Genomic DNA, 20794 nt, shown 5'->3' with positions numbered 1-20794 from the left:
AGAGCCTCAGGGGAAATCACATTTCCCCTTTTTCCAAGGACACCGCAAGTGTTTGGCTACTAAAGCAAAGGCGACAAATGATTCCCCACGGATTTCATTCCCACTGGTTGTCTTCCTTATAGAATTACCAGACTGTTTTTCTTCAGCTTGACGTATAGCCTTTGAAAGAAACATTTCAGCCTCCAAAAGTGACCCCTAAACTGATTAACAGCAAACAATCACATTAGTGAGCTTTACTGATGCATATCCCAAGTCTGGTTCCCTCCCAAGTGTAATTTCCTTTCCCCTATCAACAGACACAGTGACTGAATAAATACTGCCGATTTCACCCTGGCTTATTTGTTTACTCTGCTACGACGCCATTACACTCCCATTTCCCTGGCATCTAATTAATATGCCATTTCCCATGTTAAGAAAGATCAAGGGTGGGCTGCAAAAGATTGAATCATGGAGAGGTGACCTCAGATGAAGTGTCTCGTTGATGCAGAATGAGAAAACGTTTCTTTGATTACATTTGAAGTAGGGGGCTGAGATTAATACTGATTTGGATTTTCTACTGAGTTAAAGAGTTGCACTGCAGAAGAAAAACTCCCAGACAGGTGGGAGAAGTTCCAAACACATAATTCTTGAAAACAACCCTTTTTAATGGTGAATTTTAAAGTCAGCGTTCACAACCCATTTTACTAGGTTGTGACAGGATATTCAGTAGAAAGAAAACTACCGTGGAACTTTGGGAATCGACTTGAACTGTTAAAAGAGTGTACTACATAATAACAATCTGCAGTAAAAATAAAGAACTACTCTCTTACTGAAACACTAAGGGGCAGTTTTACTAACATTTATTTATTTTTTTTTTAGAAAATTATGATCATTACACTAGACAAGACCCTTATTCCTTGGCTAGGATTGTGTAGAGCTCTTTGAAGATGCGCTGAAACTGCAATTTGGACCTTCAACCTGCTGACCTCCAGTCCACTATAAAGAGAAAAATCATGGAATGTTTTCCCCAAAAACCTTAATTTCTTTTCGACTCAAGAAAGAAAGACATGAACATCTTGGATGACACAGGGGTGGAACAACTCAAGGGTGAGTAAAAGATTTTCATTTTTTGGGTAAGAGCTATACTCGTGATTAAGTAAAAAGTGTCAGTTTTAATTTTTATGGTGACTTTCTGATTCCATTTTTAGAAGAAATAAATAGCCATGATGTTTGATTTCACATTAATGAAGAAGTTCAAGCTTGTAGTACGGTCTGAGTGAAGCTTAATGCTCCTCACGTATCAGGTTCTTAGACCCTGTCAAACAGCTGAGCCTCAATCACAGCAAAAAATCCTCATTAGCAAACTGCACTGCGCGCGGAAGACCCAGATACCTTGAAACCACAAAGCTGATGATCTGCCAAGTCTGGCAGGCTACTACGGGTTCCCCTCAGACATAAATAACCCAATATGCTAATGAAACGAAAACTATAATAAAAGAGATAACCGTAAAAAGGAACTGTAAAACTCATCCTTTATACAACACCATTAAGGGTCATTAAGATCCATCATGCAGGTTCATCTATGTAGGGGGTGGTATGGTTAACAGGTGGAGGTAGAGCTGGGGCTCGGAGGTGATTAATGGGGGTCTTGATGGTGCTACATTAATCTGGTCAGTGTGACATTTACAGGGGAATTGCAAACCCCTGGTGTGACCGCCTAACGTGTCTCCACAGCTAGGTGAAATAAATATAGACTCACTATAATGTGGTTGATGCTCTAAATGGTGTTGTAGATGATCGACCTTTGACCTTGACCTATCAACCGTCTGTTGAGGATAAAAGGGTGCGCCATTCAGAAAAACAGTGTGTAGTAACAGACATAGTGGCCTACGTAATACATCACAACATGGACCACCTTCAAATACTGGCATGATACATCCAAGCCTTCATTAAAGCAAAACATGCAAGATGGATGTACAGATCTTTGAAGGCACAAAGCCAGTAGGCACATAAGAACTGTCAAACTGCATAAATTTCAGCTAGGCCAATGCTTTCATGCTAAATTTAGCAAGTGAACCATTATAATTTTAATATTATCATAATTAAGCTCAAACATAAGCACTGAATACATTAATTATATTGTCATCAAACAGTCAGCGTTCACACGAGTAGGATTTTAACATGCTGAATGCCATAAATGGCCTTCACACCTCTTGCTCAGTAAAAGAAAAGGGCTTAAATGGTGAAGAATTTATGAGGCCGCTAATGACGACCTTCATCAGAAATTCCATAAAAGTCCAATAGAATGTGATGACCTACATTCGTGGAAGTGGGTTATGATATTTAGGACCAGGCCGTACAGCCTGCAATAGAGATTCAGTGAAATTTCAGGAAAAGTTGAATCGAAAAGGAAAGCATTTTAGCAAAGTATTACTAAAATATTCCCTGGTATTAAGACTTTATGACTTGATATAACATAAATGATGTTTCTTACCTAAATATGTAGTTGAAAACCAATGAAAGATGTTATTTACAAAATCCACATGTGTTTTATACACATTTTGGACTATGGGAGGCGCCATTATTTTGAATGATGTAAAATGGTGAGCTACTGTTTTCTACTACATATTTCAGTAAAATACATAATTAACGTTATTAAAATATTAAATATAAAAATTACTTTAAATAAAATACAATGTGTTTTTATAACAAAAATGTTATTATTAATAATAATAATTATAAAAGAAAGATATCTGCTTTAGGTCCTGGTCTTAGAAGTCAACATCTTAAAGCATTTGGAAAAGGGCAAGTGACAGCCAACAATGGCACCTTTACAACAGCAGAACCCAATTGAGGACAACACAGGCCATTAGGGTGCTATTACACATTATTTCCACTGCCTAGATATGCGGACCAGAGGGATGAAAGCGGGAAAAGGCCAGGCATATGACATTACACATGTTCCCAGGAGTGATGGAGAAATCAATGGGTTTGGTTCTTCACAACTGTACAGGAATGAAGTACAAAACAGGCACACCCATGCCATTCAGGTCCAAATGACATCAGCTGTACAGTCATTTGACTTCCAAAAGCAGGGAAATATTAGCCAATGTTTGCATATTCAATAAAACATTGTGGGAAAAACTGCCAGGACATTAAGTATAACATGAACATGGGCGTTTCTATGAGCACTTTTTGCCAAATCGAGTGTTAGGCATTAAGCCACACCCAGCAACAGCAGCAGCAGCAGCAGCAAATGCTCAGCGGCTGTGACACAGACGGGTTGCCAGATGCTCTCTGCTGGATCTCGGCACGCACTACAGGCCACCGCTGTGCCGCCTCAGCTCTGTTGCTGATGCTATCTGACAGCAGCGCAGGCCGTCTGCATGCAAAACCTCTGCCGTGTTACTTCATTGTTTCACTCCCAGACCTTTTTGACAAGCAGCGCTACGGAGATCTAAGCCGTGATGGAGAGCGAGGGAGAGCGCGCCTGCTGGGCAGAAAGAGAGGTCGGACCCCCTGCTGAATTGTGCTGAGGAAGTACAGTGAAAGATCTCAAAGATGACGAAATAAAAGAACTTACCGTGTCTTTCAGAAAGGGGAAAATGTCAAATCAATTTAGTACCTGTTCAAGTACAAATCTGGCAACTTGCTAATACCAAAATAAGTGAATGGCCTTAAGGTTACTTCCAAACAACGCAGGTTTCTGATGGTCAACGTGGCAAATTTGTGTGACCATCTTGAACCACTTGCGAAATCTGCTTATGAAAATCTTTCATCCCCAAGCATAACACTCAATTGTATGGATTTGTATTAATCCAAAAATTGGCAAAAATTTGCGAAACAATGGCAAACAGTGAGTCACTTCACTATTTCATTTGATAAAAAACTACTGTCAGATACACACATAAACTCAACCTGCCAAAAAAAAAAAGCTTGGTTGAAGAACTTACGACAGAAATATGAACAGATTTTAGGGCTGGGTTTTGCAATAAATTTCATGATTTGATTCGATTTAGATTCACAAGTTTGCGATTCGATTGGTTTCAACTCAATATTGATTGTTTTGGATATATGTCAGGTACAGTACATGCCAAATTTGCTAAAAAAAATAAATAAAATAAAATAATAAAAAATCTCTCAACTAATGCTGTGAATTACACATGAGAGTCAGTTACATTACTGTAATATTGAAGGTTAAAATTAAGTGATTTGTATACAAATGATTAAATTACACTTTTTATAATATTTAAGTTTTTATAATAGTTAAGTTGCCGCTTCTCTTGGACTGAGGTGCTACAGCGATCTGTCACTTCACATTAAACAACACCAAAACAACATTGTTTAAATACTGCAATAAAATGGGCAGAATTTGAAATATGAGACTTTGTTTTATATCAAAAGTAACAAAGCTTATTATGATTTATTGGATAGGATATGTGCTACAATCTTCCAATCATTAACTGAAAGACTAGACTAGACTAAGCGATCCTTGGGACTTAAAAATTAGTATCATTTCATAAAAATGAGAATTGTTTAAAATCATGAAATCAGTATTTTTAACCCAGCCCTAGCAGATGTGCAGAACTTTAAAGGCATTACATTTTGAATTAAAATGTTAAAGTTTTTAGCATTCATTTGTTAACAAATTTGTATTAAATCTTAAAAGATACAATTCAGAAAAATTTAAATATATACTACACAAAAAATATACATGTTGGCCATGCATTAGATTTGACAAATCTAATTGGTTAGACTTACTTTTTAATTATTAAAATTTAATTAAACCATTAAAATGGAATCTAGAAAACAGAATTTGGGGAAAAAAATAAGTAAAACAGATTTCATAGGGCCCTAATTTGCGTCATTATATGTTGGAGGCCCGTAAGGGGTCAGAGGTCCAACTGTGGGCCAATGTGTTTAAAATGGTAAACTAGTTACAGGGTTAGTTCACCTAAAAATGAAAATTAGCACATTATTTACTCACCCTCCAGGCATCCTAGGTGTTTATGACTTCCTTCTTTCAGACAAATCCAGTCGGAGTTATATTAAAAATTATCCTGTCACTTCTATGCTTTAGAATAGCATGGGTGGGTGTTTTCTTCATCAGTCCAAAACAAGTCCAATAAAGCGCATCCATTCACAACAAAAAGTGCCTCACACAGCTCCGGGGTGTGAATAAAGGCCTCCTGTAGTGAATCAATGTTTTTGTAAGAAAAATATCCACATTTAAAATGTAATATTCACTTTAACCTAGCTTGCGCCAACTGGTCGTGCACTGAAGCCTTTCCGGGCAGATGACGTAGTATGTATGCATTGTGCATGCTCCACTCAGCGGTGACAAACGCGGCATGGAGAGAGGTAAACACAACACCGGTCACAAATTAGAAGAATAAAATGAGGATTTGTAAAGAAAAATGTTGGAGGATATCGATATAAGCCAAGAGGAGACTGCTTTTCCTTTGCTAAAGTAAGGAAACTTTGCTTCCTTTGCTCCTGTAAACAAACGTTGGTTTGTGCAAGACCGATGCATGCGCAATGCTGACGTCCTACGTCATCTGCCCAGAAAGGCTTCAGTGTACGAACAGTTGGCGCAAGCTCAATTAAAGTGGTTATTACATTTTAAATACGAATATTTTTCTTACAAAACATTGGTTCGCTGTGTGAGGCATTTCTTATTATGGATGGATGCACTTTATTGGACTTGTTTTGGACTGTTGAAGAGAAACACCCTCCCATGCCATTTTAAAGCTTGGAAGTACCAGGATAATTTTTTAAAAATAACTCTGATTGGATTCGTCTGAAAGAAGGAAGTCATACACACTTAGGACACATGGAGGGTGGGTAAATAATGGGCTAATTTTCATCTTTGATGAGTGAACTATCCCTTTAAGTTAGCAAGTTAAAACACTTACCGTTTGGTTCTTAATTCGGTGGTAGGGCTGAACAATAGGAAGTCCCAACGGCGTCACCCATTCCACTGTTCTCCCAGACTTGGCTATTAGCCTAGCGCTTTCCGTCAGCCATTCCTGGGAGGAAAAAAAAAGTCAGAACAGCACCAACCAATCGATTCAACTCAGTTTGTTTATATATAGAATTCAGAAGCAAACCAAATTTGCAGAATGATTTGAACTAGATAAACTGAAACCAAAACCCACGATAGTTGCGATAAAGTCTCTGGCTGTGCTAGCTGGAAAAATCCAGACACACAGGTGGGAAGTTGTTGCTGAGACGGGGCGTTTAAAAAACCTGCTGATCCGCAGCAACAGTGCTGGCTGCGCAACTTGGCTGCCACATTCGGAACGTCCCCAGTGCTCTCCCCGAAACGCTTTGTGTGAGATAAATTCCTCTGTTCATCTGGAAGCGGGCCGGGCATGAAGTGGCTCCATTCATCAGAGCGTTCACCAACAGCCACCCCCCGCCTCATTTTCCACTCCTGTATCACCTTCTCCCGGTAACGGGAATGATCAACTACCTGGGCTCGACTGCCACCCCTCCCGAGGATCTGACCTATTTAGGAAGCTGCTTGTGTCTGTAGGCAAAGTGGGGGATATTTCACATTCGCTCTGCCTGTCTGCTCGTCTCCCCAGGGGGGCGCAACAGGAGGCAGTGAGCGGCTGGTCCTTGATCTACTGCACCAGGGACGTTCATTCCTTTTCTGTTTCCTGCAGCTGTAATTCATGAGCCGCTGCCAGCTGCATCATGGGAGAACTATATCTGGCGATTCACAAAAATATTCTTTTCATTCAAAAAAAAATGGAGATAAGCAACAAGGGTTGGGTTTTGTTTAAAAACCACTGATAAACACTATCGTTCAAAGGTTGGTAAGGGGTCATTAGGATGTTTTTGAAAGAAGTCTCTTATATGCTCACCAAAGCTGGATTAATTTGATTAAAATTGAAATATTTTAAACAAATTTTAATACATTTTAATACATGATTTTATTTTAATATTTTTTCCAAATGTAATTTATTCCTGAGATGCAAAGCTAAATTTTCAGCATCATTACTTCAGTCTTCAGTGTCACATGATTCTTCAGAAATCATTCTAATATGCTGATTTGCTGCTCAAGAAACAATTCTTATTATTGTGCTGCTTAATTTTTTTTTGTTTAAATGTGAGATGTTTTTTTCCCCCCAAGATTCTTTGATGAACAGCAAGAATAAAAGAACAGCATTTATTTAAAATAAAAATGTGTACTGCCACTTTTGATCAATTTAATTCATCCTTGCATTAATAAAATAAAAAAAAAAAAATAAAATATATATATATATATATATATATATATATATATATATATTCAAACGGTGGTGTATAAGATTTATGTGACAAATTAATCATGCAATTTTATTTGACTAAAACATTTAATCAGCTGATATCCATGATTTTATCAGTGTTAAAACTGTTAACAAAAACTAAATGAAAACGTTGTTATTGACTGAAATAAAAATGTGACCCTGGACCACAAAACCAGTCATAGGGGTCAATTTTTTTAAATTGAGATTTTATACAAAAAAATTTAATAAATAAGCTTTCCATTGATGTATGGTTTGTTAGGATAGGACAATATTTGGGTGAGATACAATTATTTGAAAATCTGGAATCTGAGGGTGCAAAAAAAAAAAATAAATAAATAAAAATATATTACTAATCAAAAATTAAGTTTTGATATATTTACGGTAGGAAATGTACAAAATATCTTCATGGAACATGATCTTTAATATCCTAATGATTTATGGCATAAATGAAAAATTGGTAATTTTGACCGATACAATGTATTTTTGGCTAATGCCACAAACATACTTGTGCTACTTAAGACAGGTTTTGTGGTCCAGAGTCACAAATAAGAACTAATATAATTTGAAAAAATACTCCAAGATGAGCTAAAATATAATGAAAATGGCCACAAATTAACTTTAGATTTAGCTTTTGGTACAGAACATATTGTACAGCTATGAAAAATATATTTCCTCTATTTAAATCCTATATTGTTTTTAGTACACTAATTTTAGTAGTAATAAAAATAACACTAAAATTAAACTTGTAATGATTTGTATTGAAACTTGTGTTGTGGACTTAGTTTGTAGTTCATGGTGTATATATGTTTATACTGTAGTGTATATAAGCCCTTCAGGTGATGGGATGTTCAGTTGCTCAGTTTTGTTTTCTCTGTTATTTGTTTCCTGTTTTTCAAGTTTCTTGTTTTGTTTTGTTTTTTAAAGGATTAGTTCACTTCCAGAATAAATATTTCCTGATGATTTACTCACCCCCATGTCATCCAAGATGTTCATGTCTTTCTTTCTTCAGTTGAAAAGAAATGAAAAGGAAAACATTCCAGGATTTTTCTCTATATAGTGGACTTCAATGGTGGCCAAAGGGTTGACGGTCCAAATTGCAGTTTCAATACAGCTTCAAAGGACTCTACACGATCCTATCTGAAGAATAAGGGTCTTATCTAGTGAAATGATCTATCATTTTCTAAAAAACAACAATTTATATACTTTTGTATATATGTAATCTTGTTACAAAGGTCATGCGTGACAAAGGCCGAAGTACCGACCCAGTGTTTACAAAGCGAATGTGCAAAGAAAGTCAAACGCCCTTTACAAAACAAGGTAAAACAACGACGATCTGAAATTACATGGATTTTCTCACCCTACCCCTACCTTTCTGAACCGAAGTACAAAGACGAAGAACAAACCATGCACAACCTTTCCAATGTGATTATGTAATGTGTAAAGCCATAGACGCGTATCGTAGAGCTAGTGCAAGATGAGCATTTGTGGCCCAAAAAAAGTATATGCATTGAAATAATTTGTATTTTTCTCAAAAAAAAAAAAATGACTGATCGTTTACTAGATAAGACCCTTATTCCTGACCTGGGATCATGTAGAGCACTTTGAAGCTGCATTAAAACTGCAATTTGGACCTTCAACCCGTGGATCCCCATTGAAGTCCACTATATAGAGAAAAATCCTGGAATGTTTTCCTCAAAAACCTTCATTTCTTTTCGACTGAAGAAAGAAAGACGAACATCCTGGATGACATGGAGGTGAGTAAATTATTAGGAAATTTTAATTCAGGAGTGAACTAATCCATTAACCATTTGTTAAAAAACTCAAATCATATCATAAAAAAAGATTTCTTTAAAAAGGTCCACTGTCTACTGTCAATAGTGTATTGATGCATGTAGCGCAGCTCACACAAGTCACTTTAAAACCAGCAACGATGCTCTTTGTTGGTCATCAAGACAAATTTGTGTGACCAACTTGAAATGGTCGCAAAATCTGAGTCTGGAAATCTTTCGCTCTCACAAATTTCCAAATTGCATGAATTCCTATATAAATGCCCGAATCCCACTTGTGAGAATTCGCTAAACAATTGTAAATGTGACCACGCAAGTTAAAAAAAAACATAACAGCCCTGATCATAAATGTGTATAAGGGAATGAGACATTATGTACCTGAATTTCTCTCGTCCCAGTGAACATTTCCTTCAAGCTGCTAAAAACCTGCTTCACCAGGTAATGTGAAGCATCCCATATGTGGTCCTGTGGATTGAAAATAGCTCAATGTTAAAAACAAACAGTGTGGAAACTCTATCTAAACCTGAAAGGCCACATTAGGACATTAAAGCATTAGTTGACTAAAAAAAAAAAAAAAAAAAAAAAATTCTGTCATTAATTTGGCCCTCATGTTATTCCAAACCCGTAAGACCTTCGTTCATCTTCAGAACACAAATTAAGATATTTTTGACAAAATTCAAAAGTTTTCTGACCCTGCATAGACAGCAACACAACTGACATGTTCAAGGCCCAGAAAGGTAGTAAGGACTAGTGATGTGCGCAACGACTAATTTGATAGTCTTTAAACGAAAGTTTTGTGCCTGACTAGTCGACTAGTCTAAAAGCAAGAAACCCCTAAAACATGGTAGGAAAAAAAACTATCTACACTGCCCTTCAAACGTTGAAAATGGAAACACCCTAGAAAAGTGGGGTTTCGGACAATATTGGCAGGAATCCTTTTTAATTTGTGATAATTTTGCACTGATAAGGGACAACACAAACTACGAAAACATATTTTATTACATAAACAGTTTATACATAGAAAAAACGTAAATTTTCAATTTATCAAAATATCTACCACTAGCAGCTATTACAGCTCTGCATAATCTGGGCCTAAATTCATTGTATTCTAAACTTGTTGAAGCTATTAAGGTGTGCTGACCCAAAAATCGTTTAAAAACCTGGACCAAGTTTAAACCAGGAACCAGGCAACATAGCTGGCAAAGGGGCATGTCTGACTTTGACATGTCTTTATTGCCATTATAATGTAATCAAAAAGAAAATTATTATTGCTGGTCTTCAGTGATAATGTCAAGTCACTTCAATGTATTTGAACCAAAAAATGATAAGGATTTATGCTGATACCGTCCAAAACCACGCTTTGTCAGGGGTGTTTCCAAACTTTTGGAGGGCAGTGTATGTGCATGTATATAATAGCCTACATTTGAAATACTTATCTATAAATCACACTGTCAAATCCCTCAATGAATTCCACTTGCCGTACGCTTGCCTCGCGTTATTTAATTTTAGGCGGTCGTTAAAAAGCAAACAAACCTAAAATCAGAACAATCTAAAATCAGTCAATAGCCTGAGAGAATTATTTATCTTCATATAACGTTAGACAACATATTAAACAAGTCAAAAACAATAGAAACATTTATCAAGGAATAGCATTGAAACAGCTTTTAAAAACCTACATCATGCAGGCTGTCATTTAAAAACAAAACAATGCAGCAATGCCCATTTTACTTACTCCAGAACATGCGTTTTTGTTCAGTAAATTATCAACGTGGTCTGGTGAACTACGAAAAAAGGCGCTCGGCAGGAACTAAAGTCGCAGGCACGCAGAGATAAACGAACAGCAAGCCGACAGAGTTTTTAGAAAGCGCTTGGACATCCCACACCACCACCCAAGTGCGTCTTCGTTTAGAGCAGGGGTGTCAAACTCCGGTCCTGGAGGGCCACAGCCCTGCAGAGTTTAGATGCAACCCTAATTAAACACACCTGATCCAACTAATCAAGTCCTTCAGGCTTAATTGAACACTGTATAGTATGCAGTCTGGAGCAAGGTTGGAACAAAACTCTGCAGGGCTGTGACCCTCCAGGAACTGAGTTTGACACCCCTGGTTTAGAGGAATAAATGGCGCGGACGGGATCGCGGCGGCAGCAGGTTGTAGTGAATGCCGTGATTGACATTTGCTGGCTTTTGCTAAGACGTGCCTGTTATACATCGCTTTAGTAGAGTTATTGTAAGCCAGTTTGATGTTACACCGTTGACACAAAAGTTTTCTGATTCCTTCTAATTCAAAATAATCCCACACCTTAGTCTTTTGCGTGGTCATGAGGTCTCTATAAGGGCATGCGAGGTCTGAGGTAAAAACTGTTTTCGCCCAGATACACTTTTAAAAATAATGTATTATTTTTCAAATGTCTGATTTTAACTTAAATGTAACGTTAAAACTATGGCAATTTTAATGATAAAATCATGTTTTTTTTCTGTCGTGTAGTCGACTATTGTTTTCAGTTTCGTCTAGTAGGAGCTGTACCGCACATCCCTAGTAAGCACATCGTTAAAACAGTCCATGTGACATCAGTGGTTCAACCATAATAATGTTACGAAGCTAAAAGAATACTTTTTGTGCGCAAACCCCCCCCAGAAATAACAACTTTGTTTAACAATTTTTCTGTCAGTCTTCGAATAAAGTCGTTATTTTTGTTTTCTTTGCGCAGGAGAAATACTCTCGTAGCTTCATAACACTACGGATTAACCACTGATGTCACATGGACTATTTTAACAATGCCCTTACTACCTTTCTGGGTCTTGAACGTGGTAGTTGCTGTCTACGCAGGGTCAGAAAGCTCTTGGAATTCATCAAAAATATCTTAACTTGTGTTCTGTGGATGAAGGTCTTACAGGTTTGGAACAACATGAGGGTGAGTAATTAATGACAGAATTTTCATTTTTTGGTAACCTGTCCCTTTAACAGAAACTTTTTTTGTCTTGGAGTGAAGACCATTTTAAAACTCCGAAGAATGTTTTTCCACTATAAAGAACCTTTTGTGGAATTACAAAGGTTGAAGGTTCTTCATGGAACCACTGATGTCTTCAAAGACACCAAAAAAGACCTGAAATTTAAACAAGGAAACACCACAAAACATGCTTAAGTTCAACCATCAAAAGTCTTGCTTTAGCAAGCAGAATGTGGAGATGAGATCCCTTGACTCTGTAGGTGATAATTCCTCTTTCATTCTCCACAACCTGAGAGATACGAGAAGAGCGTCACCTGTTTCTATGGTGGCCCACTGAGGGCCGCACTTGGGGAAATCAAGACTGACGCAAATGGGGGGGAACGTAAGTCCTTCAAGTTCATGTCATCTGCGATATAAAGCAAGATCACCAAGCTTATCTTTACCTTTAAGTCGAGACAAAGAAAGGTTACATAACTAGAAATAATAGAGATAATAGAGAGAAGGGCATTCTGAGATGTGGCTTCAAGAAGAACCAGATTGAGACTCTTTATCACCAAAAAGTTGTCTATAATCAATCTGGGAAAGTTTCTGCTGTGGGTTCTGGGCCACATCCATCCAAACATCATGCAGGCGAAGGTTTGTTTCACTGGGAAGATCTTGAGTCATTTTTCCATCCCACAGTTTGTTACTCTATCTATGATAATTTTATCCAAAGTGCACTGAGCCTCACCTTAGGGAAATCATCGATTTCCTTCAGTCGCTTTTCGATTTGCAGACGGCCCCCGTAGCGCGTGACGCCATAGACCACAGTCATCACCGTCTGCTTCACCACCTTCCTGCTGATGAAGCCCTCCAGCACCTGTGCGATCTTCAAACCCTTTTCTGCATCCCGAGCCCTGAACTCCTCCACCTATGAGACACGGGACAGCGCACCTTTATGAGACTCCACTAATCAGTGCACTTATTAGGCACAATTTGTTAGGGATGGTCACACTGAACTCGTCCAACTAGAGGCTAATCATGTTATGTTTATATATACATTTATTTCTTTATATTTTTGAATATAAAAACTACAATATTTGAAACATTGTAAAACTATTAATATTAAAAAAAAAAAAAAAACAATTAAAGAATAAGTTAAAACACTATTACATATTATATTTGCACTATTATATTTATTATTCTAATATATTTTATATATTTCTAATATATAATAAATCATTTGTTATTATTATTATTATTATGTAATATATTTATAATATAATAATTTATTTTTGTAAAAATAAATGACAAACTTATAAATATTAATTTTTCATTTTTATTTAGATTTTTCAAAAGATGATAAACAAGATAGCAGTCATATTTATATCATAATTATATTATTTTACATACAGTAATGTTTAATCCTACAAAATGATATATCAACAAAGCAAACAATTTAAATATAATAAATTCTTATAATAAATCATAATATATAATCATTATCTCTTCATATAATATTTATAGAGAACAAATATAATAAAAAAAAAATAGTATAAAACATATTATGCCATATGCCGTAATATATAATATAACAAAATAGTGTATTACTATTAGATATATGAAATATAACAAATTGGTAATAATATAACATGATAACATTCATATTATTAAAAAAAACTATTTTCATTGATATTTTCAATGTAATAATAACTATAATAAAAGAAGTAAAAATATAAAATATATATTCATTATAACATCAACACAAATACAATATATGAAACTTTTAAAACATTATATTTTAAATATTACAATAAAAAGTATTAGTGTGTGTGTGTGTGTATATATAAAAAATTAAAAATTTTAATTAATTAATTAATTATTTTAAACATCCACACAAACTTGCATTATGTTGGGTATAGGAAATGTAAAAAAATAAAAGAAAAGAAAAAAAGGAAAGAAAAAAGGAATAAATAAGTAAATCATTCGTCATTCCTTATTTTTCTTCATGTTTTTATTTAAACATTTTTATTACTATTTACCAATTTTATTTTTTTTAAATACAAAAAATATACAATGTTTAAAACATGATACAATTTATTGTAAATCTTTTAATAAAAATAAAATAAAACATACTATACTTTCATGATTATATTTATTATTCTATTTTAAATATTTGTGATACATAATTAATTTTTTATTATTATTATTATTTTATTTTTATTTTTTAACAACAAAAATAAATGATTATAAGTAAATAAATTATTGGTAATGTATAGTCTCACTCTCTACATGTATAGAATATTTATAGAGAATAAATATAATAAAAATATTATAAACATCATATTATGACATATGTTCTAATATATAATATAATAAATTTGTGTATTACTATTAGATTTATAATATAATATAAATACAACATTTATATATTATTATATATATTATAGAAATTACTTCTATGTATATTTTAAATAATAACTATAATAAAATAATATAATATATATAATAAATCATCATTACTTTTTTTTTTTTTAATTATTAATTCACAAATAAGAATCCCCTTAGGTACAGAGACCCCTGGTTGGGAATCAATGTTCCATAACTTGTTTTAAAGACCCCTTAGGGGGAACTCAGAAATAAAACTACCGATAACAGAAATATCACAATTGTCCCGTACCTGAACTACAAATAGCTTAATCTGCATGTAGGGAGGAGCAGCTTCATTAATCACACATGAGGTGTGAAGGGTGTTGACGGTCTTATTGGGGCTCTTGAGAGCTTACCCTACCAAACAGAAGGTCTGATGTCGACTACTGAGGAACAATGAGGCTGTTTAGGCCAAACTCTGACTCAGCAAGGCTCATTGAGATGTCTGCTGTGTACCCTTCAGCTAAGGTTAGCGCAACCTGATGTTTATGGCAAGAATGGTACAACACTGTAGTTAGAGAGTACACTGTGTTCCCAAAATACAGCCTAATCGATAGGTAGGTCAATATATCCCAGATAGTGTTCTCGAAAAAATACGCAGTCTGCCCACAGCTGACATCTGGAGTTGTGGAGCTGCAGTAATGTAAGATTAATTTTCAGCTTTGATGGAAAATGAAAAAAAGAGGAAGAACAAACAAGCCTCCGACATAACCTCATCTTAAAAATAAAAATAAATCTAAAAATAAATTTGATTTAAATTGCTATATTATTTTAAAAATTAGATTTAAATGTAAATGTCATATTTATCTATTGACATACATGATATGATATTAATAATATAATACATAAATAACTATATTAGCATGTTGAGAACAAGTAATATATATATATATATATATTTATAAATTGTATAATTATTTTATTTACATTTTGTAATATAATAAGTTATTATTATTACTACTATTAAATGTTATTCTAATAAATGTTATAATTATTTTATTTTATTTAATAATATAAAAAGAGTCATTTCCTTTATACATTTTTATGCAATTTGATTTAAATATAATATTATAGTGAACAATATTGTGGTTAATTAACTGTTAATAAACAGTTTTACATTATTTGACGTTATTTTTAAAAGTAGATTTAAACAGAAACGTCTGACACACACACACACACATATATATATATATATATATATATATATATATATATATATATATATATATATATATATATATATATATATATATATACATACACATAAGTAATTAAATAATAATACAAATTACATAAAAATAACTTTACATTTTTGTATTTGTAATGTATAATATTAATAATATAAATAAATTATTTATATTATAAACATTATAAACATGTTTTATATATATATATATATATATATATACACACACACACACACACACACACATATATATATATATATATATATATATATATATTATAAACAAGTAATTAAATAATAAAAAATGACATAAAAAAAACTTTACATTTTTGTATACACATAATTTCAAAAAATAATATAAATGATAATTGCACATTCTGTTTTTTCGGAAATATAGCTATTATTATTTAAATATTATATATATATTTTATATATTATATTAATATATATATATTCATATGTAATACTATATTTAAATCAAAGCATTTATAAATTAAGTATTAATTTTATATTATTAAATAAATTACAATAAATTATTAAATTAACATATACAATTGATGTATAAATTAATAATACAATTTGTTTCAATAAGATTTAATAGTAACAGCAATAAAAATAATAATAATAATAATAATAAAATTATCAAAATAATTTGAGGGGAAGCTACTTGCTGCTACTCTGTTTTCACCCGAATTATGTTTAGTTTAAAGTGAATGACTGAAATAATGTACATTACATTACATTATTACATAACGCTAAATAATATTAGCCAGTATAATATGGGTTAAAACAAAATACAATTATGTTTTAATGTTGATAAAGGGGTGTCTGAACATGATTGATGGAACTGTGGGGTAACATAAGACAGCAAAAAATTGAGAAACGCTGCTCTGGAGGGCAGTAAGACGCACTGCCGCCCTCTGGTGCCACAGCGTGACTGACCTGCTGAGCTACGCCACTGTAGACATCCTGAGGCACTTCACAGGGCATGAGATTCACCGAAGTAGCTCCAATCACATCCCGCCCGAGGGCAGCATAGTGCTGGAGGCCGTTGCACGAACCGTCCTACGAGAGAGAGACAGAGAGGACACAAATTTATTTGCTTTAATGTCTACAACTTATTCCTAAACAGCAATTTAGATTAAAAGTAACTTGTATTTGAACAACAACAGTTGACTGTTCTTCATATATTAAAATGGCAAAGTAAGTATCAGTACCTGATGTACAGGGAAATAAGAGATGAATTTGGTGTGGTCGGGCGAGCGCGAGGCATTTGCTATCTCCATACAGCAAGCCAGTGCCTGCCACGGCTCATCTGCATTCATCCACCATTTGCGACCCTGCAAAGTAGAGCTGTGACTCTTTAGGGAACGAAGAATGTGACAATCATTTCAATAAAACACATAAATATGGCTCAGTCAGAGCTCGTAGCCTGCAGTGTGAAACGTTTGGATCTGAATGTGCAGAATATACAGAAGGTCTACATGCTGAGTAAACAGAGGACTATAATAATGAAACCTGAACATGGGATGCAAATATACCCAATTGTAGGGGAAAACCTGCAGATGGAACTGTAAATATGTTTGGACAATAAAAATTAGAGGACTGGAACTTTCTGATATAAGTACTATTGCTAATAGCATATGATGAATGTAATATAATAATATTTAATGTTGAATAATATTATCATACTTATATTCTTTACTGAATATTTTTGGTAATAATATTATATATGATTTGTTACAATATATCGTAAATGTACAAACTACATACTGTAGGGTTATTACGGCTCCTAAATAAATCTCAATAATGATAATATTTAATAGTAATTAATAATTATAATATTAATAATAATTATTATTTTATTAAGCCTAATTTAATAGAGATACAATATATTTAAATAAATGTAACATATTAAAATCTACTATATTTAAATAATAACTATAGCTATTATTTATTTAAATCATAAATAACACTAAATCATATTAAAATTACTAGTTAGAATTACTAGTATTTTTAATTATTCCAATAACAACAACAACGACAACGACAACAACAACAACAACAACAACAACAACAACAACAACAACAACAACAACAACAATAATATGATTATTATTATTATTATTAACTTTTATTAACTAATATTATTAACTTTTTAATCATAAAAAATTACTAGTAGTTTTATTTAATTATTCCAATATGAATGACTGGAATATTATTATTATTATTATTATTATTATTATTATTATTAACAATAACTGTTCTTAAATAATTTTATTATTATTATTAACAGTTTAATTTATATATAATATAAACCATAGAATTACTAGCATTTGTATTTAATTATTCCAATAACAATAATAATAATAATAATAATAATAACAACAATAATAAATTCACTATAAACAATAATAATTATTATTTATTTAAATTAATAATTATTTATGTACAATTAATAATAAATTAAACAACTGTATTATTCTTATTCTTATTATTATTACATTTTAATCAAAATCGTATCAAAATTACTAGTTAGAATTACTAGTAGTTTTATTATTTTTCTTATTATGGGCTAATACTCTGGTCAGATAACAACAACAAAAATAATAATAAAATTTAATATGAATTACTAATTATAATATTTATAATTACATTTTTATTAAGCTTCAATTAATAAGATGTAAATAAAATTATATTATATTTAAATAATATTGATATTATTATTTATCATTACTTTTACTATCATCACCATTATCATCACTCATCGTATCATAATAATAATAATAATAATACTTATTTTATTTCATACATTTTAATTAAATGAAATTAAAATAAAAATATATTTAAATAATAATTATAGCTATTTTGCATTTAAAATAAATAATATGTTTAAATAAATTTAATATTTTAAAATATAACATATTTAAATAATAACTATAGGTATTATTTATTTATTTTGTATTCCTACCATTATCTTTATTCATTGCAAACTACAAAACAAAAAAATATTATTATCAAATATTAATTAATAATAATGATTATATTAATAATAATTATTGTATTCGATAAATTTTTATTTAATAAAATGCTAGTAAAAGTATAATATATTTAATTAATAATTATTGCTATTATGTTTATAATATTATATTTAAAATAAATATAATATATATAAATACAATATATTTAAATACATTTAATATATTAAAATATAATATATTTAAATAATAACTGTAGCTATTATTTATTTATTTTGTATTACTACCATTATCATTATTCATTACCATTGCAAATGCCAAAAAACAATAAAAATTAATAACAATAATTAAAATTAAAAAATTAAAAATTGGAATTTAATATTTAATAATAAAATGGAATGAAAAATATAATATTTTAAAATAATAAGTATAGCTTATATTTATTACTATCACCATAATCAACAACATCATCACTCATTGCAAACTCTAAACCAGGGGTCACCAAATTAAAATGCTTACATCAAGAGGATGGTCTGCCGAATCTAGGATGTCGTCCATGATACTCTCAGCATACTCCAGTCGTCCAGCTAGCGAGCTACGCTTCTTCAACCCCGTGAGGTTCACCAGGTGAATCTTCAACCAGTCGAGGCCTTTTGGGCCAAGAGGTCGTCCCTCGGCAAACAGCAGCAACCCCCTGGTCACGTCACTCCCAAGGTGGTTAAAATAAGGCGGCCGGGGGTACGTACGCCCTCGGAAGTCCATATTGTGTGGAAACCAAAAGATCTCGTCCCTCATGTGGTTGGCGATGGACAACTTATACAGCGCGTCCATTCGGAGGCTGTGCATCTCCGCCACCTTCTTCTTGGCTTTGACACCCTCGCGTTTCATGTAGGCCTTCTCGGCCTGAGTGTAGGACGGGTCGTGAGGGCTGAAACGAGGAACCTCGGGCGCTTCGGACAGCGGCGGAGGGATGCAGAGCTTGTCGCTGCCTTTGTCGTTGAAGATCGAGATGATGATGTCCAACAGGGGCTTGTTGATCTTCCAGGGGGAGTTACCCACCTGGTTGAGGGAGTCCAACACGGCATGGAGATCCTCATCTCGGCTCTTCTCCAGAAGTAGTTGGTGTTGAATTGCTCCATCAGTGGAGCGCATCAGCTTGGTTGGCGTCAACAGGTAAGCCCGCTCTTCGGGGACGTCCAGGGGACGGGTGGACACAGCATAGGCATCACGTAGGAGTCGAAAGTGAGTTTGGTTTCCATCGCAACCCTCTGGATTTGTGTCACAATAGGATGTGGTTTGATGAAGCCAATCTGATAGGAGGACAGCAAATGAAAATCAAGACTTCCCTTAAAGGCATGTCACAAAAAGGACATTTAATATGGACAATTAAGTCCTTAAATGGCGTGACAGATCCACATTAATAAACATCTCTCGTCGCTAGCTCCCAATAGCCCTGTAACCCACCTCAAATAAACCAGAGATGATTGGTGTGTGCTGCCGGTAAAGTGTTTATGATGCACAACAAACTTAACTGTCTTTGACAGCCTGATAACTTCAAGTATTTATTAAAAGAATTGGTTCATAAGAGTCAGTCGTGAATCAGACTGCACTGTTCCTGCAGTATCTTGAGGATTCACTAAAATAATAATAGATAAACTAGAGTTATTTGCTTGTAAATCAAACTATGCTGATTGTGCGGTATCACTAAGAGGACTATTCATGCTCTATGTTGTGGATTCGCTAAAAAGAATCAGTTTAGTAAAGTAATTTGTTTGTGAATCGAACTACACTGGTCGTGCTGTATGTTTTTGAATCATTAAAAAGAATCAGTTCACAAAGGTTATTTGTTTTATAAATCGGACTGACCTATTCTTGAAGTTGTGGATTCACTAAAGAGCCAGTTTATTAAAGTAATTTGTTTGCAAATGTTTTTGAATCACTATAAAGAATCAGTTCACAAGAGTCATTTGTACATTCTTAATGTATGTTGTGGATTCACTAAAAAGAACCAGTTTATTAAAGTAATTTGTCTGAGAATCGAACTACACTGGTCGTGCTGTATGTTTTTGAATCTCTAAAAAGAATCAGTTCACAAGAGTCATTTGTACATTCTTAATGTATGTTGTGGATTCACTAAAAAGAACCAGTTTATTAAAGTAATTTGTTTGTGAACTGAACTACACTGGTCATGCTGTATGTTTTTAAATC

At 33.3% G+C, this 20794-nt stretch overlaps 1 protein-coding gene across 1 annotated transcript in view; it reads right to left on the bottom strand.

Moving 5' to 3' along the window:
* Positions 1 to 20794, bottom strand: part of polrmt (polymerase (RNA) mitochondrial (DNA directed)) — a 66796-nt gene that overhangs the window by 19689 nt on the left and 26313 nt on the right. Inside the window, 7 exon segments of the mRNA XM_051095008.1 lie at positions 5895 to 6008; positions 9443 to 9529; positions 12744 to 12923; positions 16551 to 16673; positions 16826 to 16948; positions 19106 to 19764; positions 19767 to 19896. Of these exon segments, the coding sequence (XP_050950965.1) occupies positions 5895 to 6008; positions 9443 to 9529; positions 12744 to 12923; positions 16551 to 16673; positions 16826 to 16948; positions 19106 to 19764; positions 19767 to 19896 (1416 nt within the window).

This window comes from Labeo rohita, chromosome 22 (assembly GCF_022985175.1).
Source record: "Labeo rohita strain BAU-BD-2019 chromosome 22, IGBB_LRoh.1.0, whole genome shotgun sequence".
NCBI lineage: Eukaryota > Metazoa > Chordata > Actinopteri > Cypriniformes > Cyprinidae > Labeo > Labeo rohita.
This window is presented reverse-complemented; position numbering and strand designations above follow the sequence as displayed.